The sequence below is a fragment of the Cervus canadensis genome, chromosome 4 (assembly GCF_019320065.1).
Source record: "Cervus canadensis isolate Bull #8, Minnesota chromosome 4, ASM1932006v1, whole genome shotgun sequence".
Classification (NCBI taxonomy): Eukaryota; Metazoa; Chordata; class Mammalia; order Artiodactyla; family Cervidae; genus Cervus; species Cervus canadensis.
This window is the reverse complement of record NC_057389.1, coordinates 15,416,662-15,433,196: the sequence shown is the minus strand read 5'-3', so window position 1 is coordinate 15,433,196 and position 16,535 is coordinate 15,416,662. Positions and strand designations below refer to the sequence as shown.

Here is a 16,535-nt window from a genome sequence, read left to right as displayed (position 1 = left end):
TATTTAACAAGGTGATGCTGATGCTGCTTGAAGTAGCAAAGATGTAAGGAACTGGACCTCAGAGGGAGGTAAGCCCAGGTATAGTCAACTGTGAATGCCTTTATCAGAAACATGTGGTTACTTTTGTATCCCCTTGAGAAGCCTCACTTGCATTTCCTCAAAGAGGTAAAATAAACTTTGGACCACTTAGGAGGGGTATTTGGTATATATGCACAAAATGACACATTGAAGCCTAAGTTTATAGAGAACGGTTTCCTTTGAGGTAGGTGTACTCCACATCCAAGCTCCCACATGAGGCTTCATTACAGTGGTCTCTGCTACTGTACACTCAGGAGAGTGAAAAAAGGCAAAAAAAAAAAAAAAAAGTCTTACTGTCATGACAATAGTTGTGACCTCATGAACCTCCTGAAAGCCTCTCAGGGACCTCCCAGAGATGGCTGGGCCACACTCTGAGAAATGCTGGCATGTAGGAAACTGTACACTGTATGATTGTGCCTGTTTTTCAAGTAAGAGTGTAAATTTATAATGAGAGGAGTCAATGAATCAAAGTCTCTAAACCAGGGATCCCTAAGCTCCAGGCTGCAGCCCAGTACCTCCTGTCAGATCAGCAGCAGCATGAGATTAGAAATAAAGTACAAAATGTAATGTGCTGAATCATCCTGAAACCATCCCCTTGCCCCCACCCCTGGTCTGTATAAAAACGGTCTTCCATGAAATCAGTTCCTGGTGCCAAAAAAAGCTTAGGGACCGCTGATCTAAACCACAGGTAGTTTTCATTTCTCACCATGAATACAAGCCTTTTTTATATTGTCCTGATTGAAACCACACTCTTAATATTCCAGACAAAGTACATAGAAATGGAATGAAAATAAATCGGTCCAAAATACCCCAGTGACCAACTAATTAGAAAGTTTTATATTTGGAGGAGGTTATAGCAAGTAATGGTGAGTAGGACATCCGGGGAGGCAGCCCAGAACAGTAAGACAAAGTAGGTCTAAGCACATGGTCAAATGATAATGTTTCCTGGTGCAACAGTTTGACCTGGTTAAAAAGGGATGAAAACATTGGTTGTTCAGTAGAGAGAATTATAACTTTAAGAGTTATCTTTCTGTCACAGTGAAAGTGAAAGTCACTCAGTCATGTCCACCTCTTTGTGATCCCATGGACTATACAGTCTCTGGGATTCTCCAGGCCAGAATACTGGAGTGGGTAGCCTTTCCCTTCTGCAGGGGATCTTCCCAACCCAGGAATTGAACCGGAGTCTCCTGCATTGCAGGTGGATTCTTTACCTACTGAGCTTTCAGGTACTGATGGCAATTCTGTCACAGTAATTGCCATCAATTATGCGGTTGTATATTCACATTGTCTTTGCCTATTTCCCTCATTAGTCTTACTTGCCAGGGGAACTTTGGGCTGGGAAAAGGGACTCTGAACTGAGAGGTGCTGCTCCTGGAGCACCTACTGCTTATACTGCAGTAGGTCCCAGGTAACAGGGGCCCGGGCTGGCCCAGGGAGCGTTGGGAGCAGAACCGTGAATCAACATGATTATAACTGTTAGGATGTACTGGGCTTCCCTGGTGGCTCAGCGGTGAAGAATCGCTGGCAGTGTAGGAGCTGCAGGAGGCAACGGTTTCGATCCCAGGGTTGAGAAGATTCCCCTGGAGAAGGAAATGGCAACCCACTTTAGCATTCTTGCCTGGGAAATCCCATGGACAGAGGAGCCTGGTGGGCTACAGTCCATAGGGTCGCAAAGAGTTGGACGCAACTGAAGTGATTTAGCATGCACACATGCATTAATATGTATTAAATATATAAAAAGTACTAAATGTTTTCAAGCTATAAAAAAAGTTGTTGCTTTAGACTTAGGCACAATGCTTGAATATGGGTCAACTAACCAATCGAAGTATTATCCTCTTGATCAGCTAGGTTACTCAGGAATCTTGGGATAGCCTGAAAGAGGAAAAAGGGAAAATTAGGAGAGAGGAACCTTTACCTTCAACCATAATCCTGTCTCTGCTGCCCTCGTAGTGCTGAAAGCATTTGTTATACTCCACTTCCAGCAGTTACAGGAATCATGCCAAAAGCCCACACATTCAGAAACAGACAAAAGAAGATGCCACTAAGATAAGAGCGTAAATCACATGTTATTTAGAAAAAAATGGCAGAAATGGAGCTAAGTTTGAAATTAGTTGTAATAGTAAGACTGGGCCAATATTAAGTTGATTTGAGACTTTTTATCCTTAAGGGGACCAACCTGGGCCAAAAAGAACCTCAGAAACAAAGAACTATTTAAAAAAAAAAAAAAGGAAAGGGGCATAAGTTTGTCAGAAAGATTAAATGAAATCACACTTACTCATTGCTGTGGCAAAAGATGGTAATCTGGGTTCAATGTAGCCATCTTTCAAGCATGATATTTCCTTGAGACATTCTAGGCTCACTCATGACTGCCTTGTAAGGTCGACTGAGGAGTCTGGTTAGCCCAACCAGAGCAACAGTCTACCTGTGTCAATCCAAAGCCAAGTAAAGGCTCTGATCACCATTTAGGGCTCTGCACCCAACTGCAGAGTGTCCTAAAATTTAACTCAATTCTGCAAGTTGAAGGTTCAGTATACAAGACGGCCCCCATACCCCATTTCAGACGCAAATCACAAGTCCGGGTTTGTCACCTATGATTGTGACTTGACCAACTATAAAGTCAGAGGGACCCATGACCTCTTCCTTGGGTTAATTTGCTACGGTGGCTCACAGAACTCAGAGAAACATTTTACTTACTAGATTACCAGTTTATTATTAAGCAGTGAAGTTGCTCAGTCATGTCCGACTCTGCAATCCCATGGATTGTAGCCCACCAGGCTCCTCCATCCGTGGAATTTTCCAGGCAAGAGTACTGGAGTGGGTTGCCATTTCCATCTCCAGGGGATCTTCCCAACCCAGGTATTGAACCCAGGTCTCCCACGTTGCAGGCAGATGCTTTACCGTCTGAGCCACCAGGGAAGCCCAGTTTATTATGAAAGGATATAATTCAGGAACAGCCAAATGTAAAAGATACCTAGGGAAAGGGCACGATGCTTCCATGCCTTCTTCTAAGCCCACTCCTCTTCCACCCCTCCCTCAGCCCTCTCCTTTTTTGGATTTTATAGGGAGGTGTGTGTGTGTGTGTGTGCGCGCGCACGCTAAGTCACTTCGGTCATGTCCAACTCTTTGCGATGCTATGGACTGTGGCCTGCCAGGCTCCTCTGTCCGCGATTCTCTAAGCAAAAATACTGGTGTGGGTTGCCATACCCTCCTCCAGCGGATCTTCCCAGCCCAGGGATTGAACCTGTGTCTCTTATATCTCCTGCATTGACAGGCAGGTTCTTTACCCCAGCGCCACCTGGGAAGCCCTTATAGAGACATGATTGATTAGATCACTGACCACTGGTGATTGAAATCAATTTCAATTCCCTTTCCAATCTCCTCCCTTCCTTGAGGTCAGAAGCAGGCAATAGGACTAAAAATGTCAACCCTCTAACCTCTTTGTTGTTTAGGACAACCAGGCCCCACCCTTAGGTAAGGTGCAAAAGTAACCCCATTAACATAACAGAAGACACTTTGGTTGCTTTCATCACTTAGAAAATTCTGAGGATTTTAGGAAATTTTATCAGAATCAGTGATGAAAACCAAATATATACTTTTCATTATAAATCACAGTATCACACTGGACAACTAATTAGGTTGCATTACAAGGTTTCCTGTAATTTCCCTTTTCCTTGTAATCATTTCTCAACCATTTGTTCCACATAATACTCCTTGGTTGAAAAGAAAGCACTTTGGTTCCTAAACATTTTGTATGAATCTCAGTGAGCTATTTCTGCTTACCACAAAATCGTAGAGCTCTCCCACAAGTATTGCTGGTGTGATAAACCCCTAGCATCCCACTCTTCTGCAATAATAATGATCACACAGGGTTTTCTCATTCAGCAATGATATAAATGAAAGATTGAGAAACTGTTACATTGTTTGGTAGTATGATAACTTTTACCATACTTACTATTTTAGGGATTTCCATTTGCTATACAGAATTAGCTAGAATCTCTTAGATGTAATTCTGCTGACATTCTGGATTTCATTACTTTCATCAAACTATATTGAATATCTGCTTCCCTGGTGGCTCAGTAACAAAGAATCCACATGCCAGTGCAGGAGACGTGGGTTTGATCCCTGGGTTGGGAAGACCCCCTGGAGAAGGAAATGACAACCCACTCCAGTATTCTTGCCTGGAGAATCCCATGGACAGAGGAGCCTGGTGGGCTGCAGTCCATGGGGTCTCAGAGAGTCATACACAACTGAAGTGACCAACCATGATACTGAGTATCAACTGTGAAAAATTATATTCTTATTATGGTTGCTTAAACTTATTTATCTGTCTTCAAGAGGCAGGTAAAATTTCTATATAGTTCACCTACGAACCATTAGCCACTTTGTGTGGTTTGAAATTTCCCTTATGTGGAGTATTATGTTTTAATATAAAAAAGTCTTTATTTCTATGTTGGTATTTGAGTTTATTAAGCTCTTTTCTTAATTGATAGGGTATTTCAGAGGTGTTTGTCTTAACAAAAATTTATAAAAACAGGCTTCTTAGAAATCGCTTCCTAAACAGTTATGCCATTCAATATCACAGTAATCCAAGTCTATGCCCCAACCAGTAAAGATGAAGAAGCTGAAGTTGAACAGTTCTATGAAGACTTACAAGACCTTCTGGAACTAACACCCAAAAAAGATGTCCTTTTCATCATAGGGGACTGGAGTGCAGAAGTAGTAAGTCAAGAGATAACAGGCAAATTTGGCCTTGGAGTACAGAATGAAGCAGGGCAAAAGCCAACAGAATTTTGCCAAGAGAACCAGTCATAGCAAGCACCCTCTTCCAACAACACAAGAGAAGACTCTACATGGACATCACCATATGATCAATAAAAAAATCAGATTGATTATATTCTTTACAGCCAAAGATGAAGAAGTTCTATACAGTCAGCAAAAACAAGACCAGGAACTGACTGTGGCTCAGATCATGAACTCCTTATTGCCAAATTCAGACTTAAATCGAAGAAAGTAGGGGAAACCAGTAGATCATTTGGGTATGACCTAAATCAAATCCCTTATGATTGTACAATGGAAGTGACAAATAGATTCAAGAGACTATATCTGATAGACAGAGTGCCTGAAGAACTATGACTGGGGGTTCATGACATTGTATAGGAGGCAGTGATCAAGATCATCCCCAAGAAACAAAAATGCAAAAAGGTAAAATGGTTTTCTGAGAAGGCCTTACAAATAGCTGAGAAAGAAGAGAAGCTAAAGACAAAGGAGAAAAGGAAAGATATACCCATTTGAATGCAGAGTTCCAAAGAATAAGGAGAGATAAGAAAGCCTTCCTCAGTGATCATTGCAAAGAAATAGAGGAAAACAATAGAATAGGAAAGACTAGAGATCTCTTCAAGAAAATTAGAGATACCAAGGGAACATTTCATACAAAGATGGGCACAATAAAGGAAAGAAATGGTATGGACCTAACAGAAGCAGAAAATATTAAGAAGAGGTGGCAAGAATACACAGAACAATTAAAACTATCTTAATGACCCAGATAACCATGATGGTGTGATCACTCACCTAGCCAGACATCCTGGAATGTGAAGTCAAATGGGCCTTAGGAAGCATCACTACAAACAAAGTTAGTGAAGGTGACAGAATTCCAGCTGAGCTATTTCAAATCCTAAAAGATGATGCTGTGAAAGTGCTGCACTCAATATGCCAGGAAATTTGGAAAACTCAGCAGTGGCCACAGGACTGGAAAAAGTCACTTTTGATTCCAATCCCAAAGAAAGGCAATGCCAAAGAATGTTCAAACTACCACACAATTGCACTCAGCTCACATGCCAGCAAAGTAATGCTCAAAATTCTCCAAGTGATGCTTTAGCAGTACATGAACCATGAACTTCCAGATGTTCAGGCTGGATTTAGAAAAGGCAGAGGAACCAGCGATCAAACTGCCAACATCTGTTGGATCATCAAAAAAGAGAGTTCCAGAGAAATATCTACATCTGCTTTATTGACTACACCAAAGCCATAGACTGTGTGGATCACAACAAACTGTGGGAGATTCTTCAGGAGATGGGAATACCAGACCACCTGACCTGCCTCCTGAGAAATCTGTATGCAGGTCAAGAAGCAACAGTTATAACTGGACATGGAACAACAGACTGGTTCCAAATTGAGAAAGGAGTACGTCAAGGCTGTATATTGTCAACCAGCTTATTTAACTTATATGCAGAGTACATCATGAGAAACACTGGGCTGGAAGAAGCACAAGCTGGAATCAAGATTGCTGGGAGAAATATCAATAACCTCAGATATGCAGATGACACCACCCTTATGGCAGAAACTGAGGAAGAACTAAAGAGCCTCTTGATGGAAGTGAAAGAGGAGAGTAAAAAATCTTGGCTTAAAACTCAACATTCAGAAAACTAAGATCATGGCATCTGGTCTCATCACTTCATGGCAAATAGATGGGAAAACAATGGAAACAGTGAGAGACTTTATTTTGGGGGGGGCTCCCAAATCACTGCAGATGGTAACAGCAGCCATGAAATTAAAAGACGCTTGCTCCTTGGAAGAAAAGCTTTGAAAAAGCAGAGACATGACTTTACCAACAAAGGTCTGTCTAGTCAAAGCTATGGTTTTTCCAGTAGTCATGTATAGATGTGAGAGTTGGACTATAAAGAAAGCTGAACACCAAAGAATTGATGCTTTTGAACTGTAGTGTTGGAGAAGACTCTTGAGAGTCCCTTGGACTCCAAGGAAATCCAACCAGTCCATCCTAAAGGAAATCAGTCCTGAATATTCATTGGAAGGACTGATGCTAAAATTGAAATTCCAATACTTTGGCCACCTGATGCGAAGAACCAACTCATTGGAAAAGACCCTGATGCTGGGAAAGATTGAAGGCAGGAGGAGAAGGGGATGACAGAGGATGAGATGGTTGGACGGTATCACCGACTCGATGGACATGAGTTTGAGCAAGCTTCGGGAGTTGGTGGTGGACAAGGAAGCCTAGCGTGCTGTAGTCCATGGGGTTGCAGAGAGTTGGACACGACTGAGCAACTGAACTTTACTGAAACAGTTATCCCAACTAAAAATATATATTGATTGAGAAAAAGTAGTAGTACTACTACTTTCTTATCAAGTGGTAAGATAAAATATTTGAAGAAATTTAATTGATCAAATCATTTAGCTTTTCAATTACCAGCTAAAGAAAATTTATCTAGTTTATCATGGACAAGAAATCTGCATGACTTTTTAGCTTAGTTAGCTTTGTTGTTGTTTAGTTGCTAAGTCATGTCCGACCCTTTGCGACCCCGTGGACTATAGCCCCCAAGCTCCTCTGTCCATGGGATTCTCCAGGCAAGAATACTGGAGTGGGCTGCCATTTCCTTCCCTATAGTTAGCTTTAGTCGTAGTCAAAATTGTTCTCTCATAATAAGAAAAGATATAGCTGGAAACAATGTAAGACATGAGACTTGAGAAGCACATAAAGTACCCGTGGGAGGTAAGAATTTTTTAAATATAAAGATTTGGTGATAGGAGGAAATTATAGTAGCTTTCGTTAGAAATACTACCTCTCTTATTCTAACAGGAAAAAAAAAAAAAGTTAAAATTCTGAAGAAATACTAGGAGTTTGAAGTATTTTTTTATTTTCCTAAATATTATGTTAGGAGAAAAACTAACCTTCATAAATAATCTGTCTTAGTTTTGAAGGACACATAGGTAATATTTGATTCTTCTTATTTTTTTCTTGGTTTTTGAATTTGCAATGCTCAGTATCTTTCTTAATGAGATCTCATACAGTCAGTCCGAACATTTACATGACTGAGTCTAAAAATTCTTTTCCATATTGCTCTCTTATATTTATGCTTAGTCAGTTTTTAGAACTTTTCAAACGCCTTACAGTATATCTGTCCTGTTTCGGCCCCTCAGCAATCGTGTGGAAGCCTGGACAAGAGACGTTGCTTTCCTACTCAGACAGGAAGGCAGGCCTATGGTTAATCTTGCCCCGAAAAAGACTAAAGTAAGAGTGATGGAAGCGGACTGGAAGAACACAGACAGAGCCGTAAGCTGGTTAAGAAAGGAGGCAAGCAATTCCACTCAACCATTTGTTCTGTACTTGGGATTAAATTTACCACACCCGTATCCTTCACCATCTTCAGGAGAAAATTTTGGATCTTCAACTTTTCACACATCTCTTTATTGGCTTAAAAAGGTAGGTGTATACTGTGTGTCCTCAAAAGTAAAAGCTAACATTTTATCTGTATGTTATTGTTACTTGCCCACTGTTTCTTTTATTATCATTGTAGAGAAAATTTTGGAAATTGTATAAACACCTTGAATCGAACTTGACAAAAACTAAAGGGACCATTTTACAAAAATGTAATGTGTTAAAACTCAGAAACTGCTTCTAAGTTGAATACATAGAATATAATATGTCTGTTATATGCATTGCATATATGTGTTTAAAAGACATTCTCTAAGAAGTCCAGGCAGTCTTCACTTTGCACAGCTAAAGGAGCGTAATAATGACTGTGCAAGCTGAAATTGTACAAAGAGATCTTAATAGTCAACTGGGAAAATGACCATTTTTCCAGGACACTAAAAAATATTTGTCAAAACATTTAAAACTCTTCTTTTGGATTGTAAATGTATAGGGAAATGACAAAATAGTAAAAACTCATGTTTATTTAATGCACTGCAATGGAAAACACTGGAAGCATTAAGAATTAAAATGTTTTTGTTTTTGTAAAAAACCCAAATCAAAAGTAGTTTGAACAGTGCTTGCCTTCACATTGTGTAACTTAAGATATAGAGCAAGCATCTTCTCTGTGTCTCGGGAATTTGTCATATTTCTTTCTAAATCTGGGTCATCCTCCACATTTGACCCTTTGCACTTCCAAGTTTCGGAGAGTTCCTTTAATGTGAAGATTTCTGCTAGTGTCCCTGCCTTGAGGTCATGTTCATCCTTTTCTCCATAAACACCTTCCTCATCGATGCCAGTGTTTTCGCTGAGTCCCTCTGGCTGTGTGTCTTGAGGCACCGAGTGGTGGCGGAGTCAGCCTTTCCAGCTGTGTTGTCTATAACTCCAGTTAACGTTTGATTAGAATTTCGCTTCCAGTGTTACTGCTTATCGCTTTACTATGTATTCATCTTTGTTGACCAATTTCCTCTTTTGATTATCCATTTTAATGTCACATGGGTGTATCAGTGGGAGACAAGGAGGCAGGCCACCTACATACTTTGCAGTCTGTGTACGGAATAAAAGATGTGCAGTAACCAATCACTGACAAATGTCGAAAGAAATGACATGATCAATCACTGATAACATAGATGTAATCTACATCGTGATTTGTAGACTAAAGAACTAGCAGCAGATGAATGTGAAAGTTTCTTCTTTATGCAGTAACTCACAGTTAATACACCTTGGTAATGCTGCTGCTGCTGCTGCTAAGTCGCTTCAGTCATGTCCGACTCTGTGCGACCCCATAGACGGCAGCCCGCCAGGCTCCCCCGTCCCTGGGATTCTCCCGGCAAGAATACTGGAGTGGGTTGCTATGTCCTTCTCCAGTGCATGAGAGTGAAAAGCAAAAGTGAAGTCGCTCAGTCATGTCCGACTCTTAGCGACCCCATAGACTGCAGCCTACCAGGCTCCTCTGTCCATGGGATTTTCCAGGCAAGAGTACTGGAGTGGGGGTGCAATTGCCTTCTCCGTGGTAATGATGACAAATTGACATTATAATAGGGTAGTCAAATCAGAGTCAGGCATACAAACTGGAGTCAAGTGGCCATTGAGGATCTGGTCTCAGACATGTCTCTGCACCACTGAAAACTTGAACTGTCTTTGAACGGTACTAGGTCTAAGATACCACCAGCCGTATTCAGAACAACATGTGCCAGCTGCAGTCTTCTGCTCTCAAGGTCTCCCCTTGTAATTATGCAATCAGTTCAAACCCCAAACAACCTAAGCATCCTCACTGCTCACCAAATTCAATTACAATTCTTGATAAACAGCTCATGTAACTGACCGTCTTGCAGCTTTTTGCCTTTATAAGCCTCCCCTGTTTTGTAATCCTGTGAAACTCTGGAAAGTGCAAACCCCAAATAAACACATTTTTATTTTAGTCAGGTCTCCATTCCTGAAATTCTGGTTCACATTAGCTAAAATTTGAACCCTGCTATAGGGGAACTGGTATTATTAATATTTAAACTGTGGTAATGAATATATGTGCATACCTGAGTTATGTAAAGTGAGGACTGCCTGTGCTTTGAAATGTGTCACCTTAAATCAAATTTAAGTTACTTTAAAACCTCTATCCAGAAACTATGTAGCACATCCTATTTTAAAGAAAATAATGTCAAAGTTTTAAATACTTTGTGCCTTCTTAAAAAGTTCCAACTGGCTCTATCTTGAAAAATTTGTCAGGGGTCAGTACTAGCCTAATGAAATGAGTCAAACAGTTTTTAAGTAAACAGTTAAGTAGATATTTGAATTTTTTAAAGCTATCTAACTAGAAGATATATATGACTTAAGTCTAGTCTTAATGATTTTCACCCAAACTGTAAGCATTTACACATATTAAAAAGTTGTATTTGTTTAAGAACAAATATTTGACTATCTCACTAGATATTGGCATTTTTACTAGTGAACTACTGAGAAAAAAAAAAAAGAGCCTGGATTCTTAGGTTATTGATTCTGAAGTTTTGAATTGATCACACAACTATAGTAAAGTGATTAGACACTTATTATGGATTAGAATACTATCTAATATAGCTCATGTTTTTCACTGATACGTATAATTTTTTTTTAACTGCTACAAAATTAAACAGGTTGGAGGTAGGGGTATGGCTTCATTCTGCTGTATCTCTATCACATCTGGCAGCTTTGCTTACCTAATCCTGTTTCCCTGACATCAGCCCTTCTTCCTGGCATTTCTGAGCTTTCTCTCCCTGATTCTCCCACCACTAGGTGGCCCAGTTCCTTCCTCTGAACTGACACAGGGGTCATCAATCATTTGTACCCAAAGTCTTCAGTCTTAAGAATGACTTTAGAAGAGGGTGCAGGGTATTCACCCTGGTATACCACCTCCATGGGGGGCAGGAGTGAGAAAGTCATCCCTCCTCAGGAAGCAACCAAGGCTGACATAGAGGGTGTGATGCTCTCTAAGTTCTGACCAGGATCAGACTATAAAAATTATCCTTCTGGTCTCAGAAAACCAGTCTGAAGTCAAGGTGATCAGCTTAAGACAGATTCAAATCCCTTATGAGTTTACCGATGGCTTTTTGTTGATAATCACAGTTTTTCCACTGAAGTACCATACTACAATGCCCTGTAACTTAAAAAAAAAAAAAAAAGGAGAGAGATATTTACAACTGGACTAATTTGTTTTTTTTTTTTTAAGATAATTCCACATAGTGCTACCAGTGGGCTAATGATGGAATTCAGCTTGCCACCGCACAGGCCACACTCCAAAGCAAGCTGCCTTATAGAACTTTCCCAACTGTGCAAGAAAATTTTAGAGTTAACTAGCAACAAGCCTGAAAATTTAGCTACATATATAAGTACAAAGCTGGTTCATCAGCTCCCTGTTCTGGCCCTGGACCCAATGCATTTCAACTAAAGTATCATCTACCTCCTTCTTAATGTTTGTCAGACACTTGAATAGGTGATGTCCAGCCACTCCTTGGAGATGGTTCCCCTTTTCAGACCCTGGCTTGCTGAACTGCTCAGAAGCCTTGTGGTCCTGGGCTCCATTGCTAGAGCCTTTACAACTTTCCAGAACCTCGATCTCTCCCTTTTCCTCCCTCCTTTTATCCTCCGTGGGTTCTGCGTTTTCTTTGAGGGAGAGTCTGCCGTGGCCCTCCACAGTGGCAGTCTCTCCCTCTGGTGGAACAAGCGCTCCCAGGGCACTCTCTTGGGGGCCCTGAGTCACATCTTGGCTACTGCTGGACTTTTTGAGGGGGGACTTTTTCTCTTCCAAGGCTTTAGTAATGTTCCTGGGAGCTAGGGGAACCTCTCAGTTATCTTACTCAGTCTCTTTTCTTCCTCCTTAAGTGAATCCAGGAGTTATCTATGGCTGTTAGAAGCAAAGGGCTAATTTCCTCCTTTTCACAGGGAGCTCATTTATGCTGGACCTTCAGATCGGTGAGAAGTTTTTCAATTCATGTCATCACAGCCACTATGCCTTCCACTGTCTCAGAGCCCAAAGATGATGCTTGAGGGCTAGTTCTTTCATCACAGACTCCAGTATGGCAAACGTAATGGGTTTCCTTGGCTTCTCTGATGTTCTTCACTTACTTGGTGGTGATGGTACTGTTACATCATCATAAAAAGTCCAAGCCAAAGCCCATCTCATTGTCTGGCCTTGGCAGAATTCAGTGTAAGTGACTTTAGGAACCCCTTATATGCAAAATTCTCCCTTCAGAGGAGCCAGGCAGCATTTCTCTCTCAGCATTCAGTTATACTGCCTTAATCTCTTTCTAAGTTGTAAACTGTCATGGATGATCTTTCTAACAAACTCTAATTAACCTCCTTCTGCCATGATATCTGTGATACATCCTGTATTTACAGAATTTGGTGGGCATCTTCAATGATTCCAAGAGTTTACTCCCTGAGAATAGACATAACCAAGGGCCAGGTCAGAGCCAAGGGGAACCTGGAAAAAACAGTCTCAGCCTTGATATTATGATCAACGCCTTGATCCAACTATTCCTGAAGTCCATATATTGCTGGATTTCTCAGATACATAAACCAGTAAACTTTCTTGATACATAAATCAGTAAACATTGACCAGTAAACCAGAAGTCAACCTGGAATTGGATTTTCAGGTGCTTGGGGAAATTGGATTTTCAGGTGCTTGATACCAGAAGCACACTAATTGATACAACTTCCAAAATAAAAGCTGCTCTTATTTTTGCAAACAAGGAAAACTTAAATATTCAACTACTTTAAAGGAGAAGATATTTTATCTTGGTTTCCAACTGACTGGCAAAAAAGAGAAGGTTGCACATGCAAAAGTCATAGAGTATCTCAGATTCTTCCTTAAGAGCATCCATCAGGAGTGTCTTCTGTGATACTTTTACCACCTTCATAAAATCAGATAAGTTATTCTGTTCCACACTCTTCTTTGCAAGTTGAAGCACATGTCATCTACTTCTGTTGCATGAAATACCAGGCATTTAAAGTTGTTCCAAGTAAAGGAGAGATGCAGGATGTCCCAGTACGGATGTCAGTTCCTCTTCAGAGACTACTTTTGTAGAGTCCTGATGACCAACCAGATCCTCTACCCAGTGAATATAATTGAGTCTCAAGGAAACTGAAGGAGTTATTCTCTCCAGCAGAATATCAATAGAAAGTCCAAAATCTTCCTTTAGGAGAGTACAAGTCAGAGCTTTCACTGCTTTAGCATCTTTAAAATTACAACTCACTCTTCCATTCAGATTATCTGAACATACTGCTTAAAATCTGGATATTTGATTGCCAGATATGCAAAGTCAGGAGGTTTGTCTTTGTATCTATTTCTTGCATGCATGGATTTACTCAGAGCCACCTCTGAGGTCAAAGTTCCTGCCAGACGACTAGTCTAGTGTGGGGTTCTACAACCTCAGAGTCATAAGCCACCCGCAATACAAAGACCCTAGAAACGAAGATGTAACACTCCCAGTGTGCCGCCATCTTGGGCCTCCATTCAGCCTCCACACGTATAATCTTTAAAATAATTTCACAGCTGTCTTACCGTGTATATAGATTGATATATTGATGTTTGTTGTTACTGGGAATCTTAAAAATCTGTTCCTAACTTATGTATTTGATTTGCTGTTTTCTTTATATAATTCATAACCATTCTTTTCTGCTAACCTGATTAATGAAACGTCGTCTGGTATAGCTTACATTCTGGCTGGAAGGGAGGAATATTACAACTTGTTTTCCCCCCCTTTAGGTGTCGTATGATGCCATCAAAATTCCAAAGTGGTCACCTCTGTCAGAAATGCACCCTGTAGATTATTACTCTTCTTATACCAAAAACTGCACTGGGACATTTACAGACAAAGAAATTAAGAATATTAGAGCATTCTATTATGCTATGTGTGCTGAGACAGATGCTATGCTCGGTAAGTAGTATAATTAAAATGCAATTACATGAGGAAAAAGTGTAATATTTTTCCAACAAACTGTGATCATGCTGGTTAGTGACTTGTATGAATATCCTCAGATAATTTCTTACTTACAACAGTTGCTGAGATACTTGAGACTTAGAATTATAAGATTCCTGACACATATAAAAATTGGATAATTTGTATTATTAATAGAATAAAAGTCTTTTCTATTTTAATTATTCATAAATTCACAGATGCTTAGATTTGTTCATATATTTTTAAAAGGTCATAAAAAATTATCATCTGCTAGAAACAAAACATCTTACTGGATTTAATCAGGAATCAGTATTCAGCCAAACACTGTTAATTATAAGGCAACTTCAGTTCTAGGAGATGAAACAGATTAGACATAGAATCTTGTGACTTCTCTCAGACTTGTAATAATTTCAAAACACATCCATTCTCCCTATGCCAGTTAGAGCAAGACTTAAACTGAAATTAGTTTCCCCATGTACATTATGGTCTAGAATTATATTGAATTTCCTCCCCTAACTCAGCTCAAAACCAAACCTGCATCCATGAGATAACTATCAAGATGGTGTTTTACTTGTCCACTTATAGAGTTATGGAAATTTCCCACTCGGATGTGGAAAAACCCTGGTTTAAAAAAATCTCCATTTTTAGGACAAATTATTTTTATAAAACCATATCATTAACTTTGCTGCACTTTGGAGTAGAGAATAATTATAATTAGTGAAGTGTGGGTAGCACTTCTTCTGAACAAAGTAAACCTTGGGAGTGAACAAGTAAATGGCTACTTCTTAAAAAGCATTCACTGGGCAAAAATAGAAAGTATAAAACAGAAAGCAAAAAAAGCCGTATGTATAAACTATAATAAAGCAAGTATAATGTGTATTAAAATCCTAAGCACTTTCCAAGTACTCAGTCTTAAATACAAATAAGATTTTAAGTGAATTTCTTCAATCCATGATTACTGAACTGTATTTCAATATTTTCTAATATTAATGAATATTCACTCATTTGCTCCCTGGAAATCACTTTTGAAAGTTTGCAGCTATCCATTCATCCAGATCAACAAAAGTGAAATATTATATATACATAAAATATTGCTGCAGGCAGTGTGGGAATACCTCTTGAAGTCTCTTAAGAGAAAAAAGATGCAACAGTTCACCTCATGTTACAAAATTTATGGAATATATTGTATCTCTTTGTTACAGCTATACTAGTCTGGTCCCTGAATAATATTCATTACTATTCACATGGGGCTTACCAGGTGGCACCAGTGGTAAAGAACCCTCCTGCCAATGCAGGAGACACAAGAGACACGGGTTCAGTCCCTGGGTGGAGAAGATCTCCTGGAGGAGGGCATGGCAACCCACCCCAGTACTCTTGCCTGGAGAATTTCATGGACAGAGGAGCCTTGTGGGCTGCAGTCCATGGGGTTGCAAAGAGTTGGATACACTGAAGCGACTTAGCATGTCCTGTTCACATTACTCTGGGCACTGTTAGTATTAAGCTGAACATTATTAAGAAATTAAAAGCACTCTAACCTCTTACCCCACCTCAGGCCTTTATATTTGCTGCTCCTTCTGCCTGGGATTGGAGAAGGAAATGGCAACCTACTCCAGTATTCTTGCCTGGAAAATTCCATGGACAGAGGAGCCTGGCGGGCTATATAGTCCATGAGGTTGCAAAGAGTTGGACGTGACTAAGCAACTGAGCACTGCTTGGGATGTTCTTCCCTTTGCTTTTTTACGTGGCTGGCTTTTTTTTTTTTTTGGCCCCACAAAACTGTTTGCAGGATCTTAATTTCCTGACCAGAGACTGAACCCAGGCCCCTGGCAGTGGAAGTGTGGAGTCCCAACCACTGTACTGCCAGGGAGTTCCTGGAGTATTCTCAGTCTTTAACTGTCAGCTCAGATCTTACCTCCTCAGAGCTATCTTCCCAGCCACTCTAAATTAATATAGTAGCTCCGTCATCGCACTTACTCTATTCCATATCATCTTGTTTGTTTACATCATAATCCTTAATGATTTTGTCTACTTACTTCTTTACTGTCCATTTCCCTTGAAGAATGTGGACATTCCTTCTCATTCATCACTGCATCCTAGGTGTCTAACTTTGCATCCATGGTGCCTGGCACATAGGTAGAAAGTCAGTAAACATTTATTGAATGAGTATAAACACCAGCGGTTATAACATAGTGTTGTAACTACAGCAGTATACAAGTTATAGGGTCCTGGGGACAGAGGACTATACTCTACCTGGAGGAACAGGGAATGCTTCACCAGGGAGGTGATGCTTGAGCTGGGTCATAAAGAAAGAATGGGGATTTGTC

At 40.2% G+C, this 16,535-nt stretch overlaps 1 protein-coding gene and 1 pseudogene across 3 annotated transcripts in view; one reads left to right on the top strand and one right to left on the bottom strand.

The window, feature by feature from the left end:
- ARSK (arylsulfatase family member K) overlaps positions 1-16,535 on the top strand; it is a 67,843-nt gene that overhangs the window by 24,811 nt on the left and 26,497 nt on the right. For all 3 annotated transcript variants that reach the window (XR_006268906.1, XM_043464621.1, XM_043464620.1), the window contains exons 4-5: positions 8,011-8,293; positions 14,019-14,190. Coding sequence is in view for 2 of the 3 variants with exons in the window: in XM_043464621.1 (XP_043320556.1) it covers positions 8,011-8,293; positions 14,019-14,190 (455 nt within the window). In the remaining variant the exon portion in view is untranslated. The remainder of the gene's footprint in view (positions 1-8,010; positions 8,294-14,018; positions 14,191-16,535) is intronic.
- Positions 11,601-13,753, bottom strand: LOC122439377 (annotated as a pseudogene).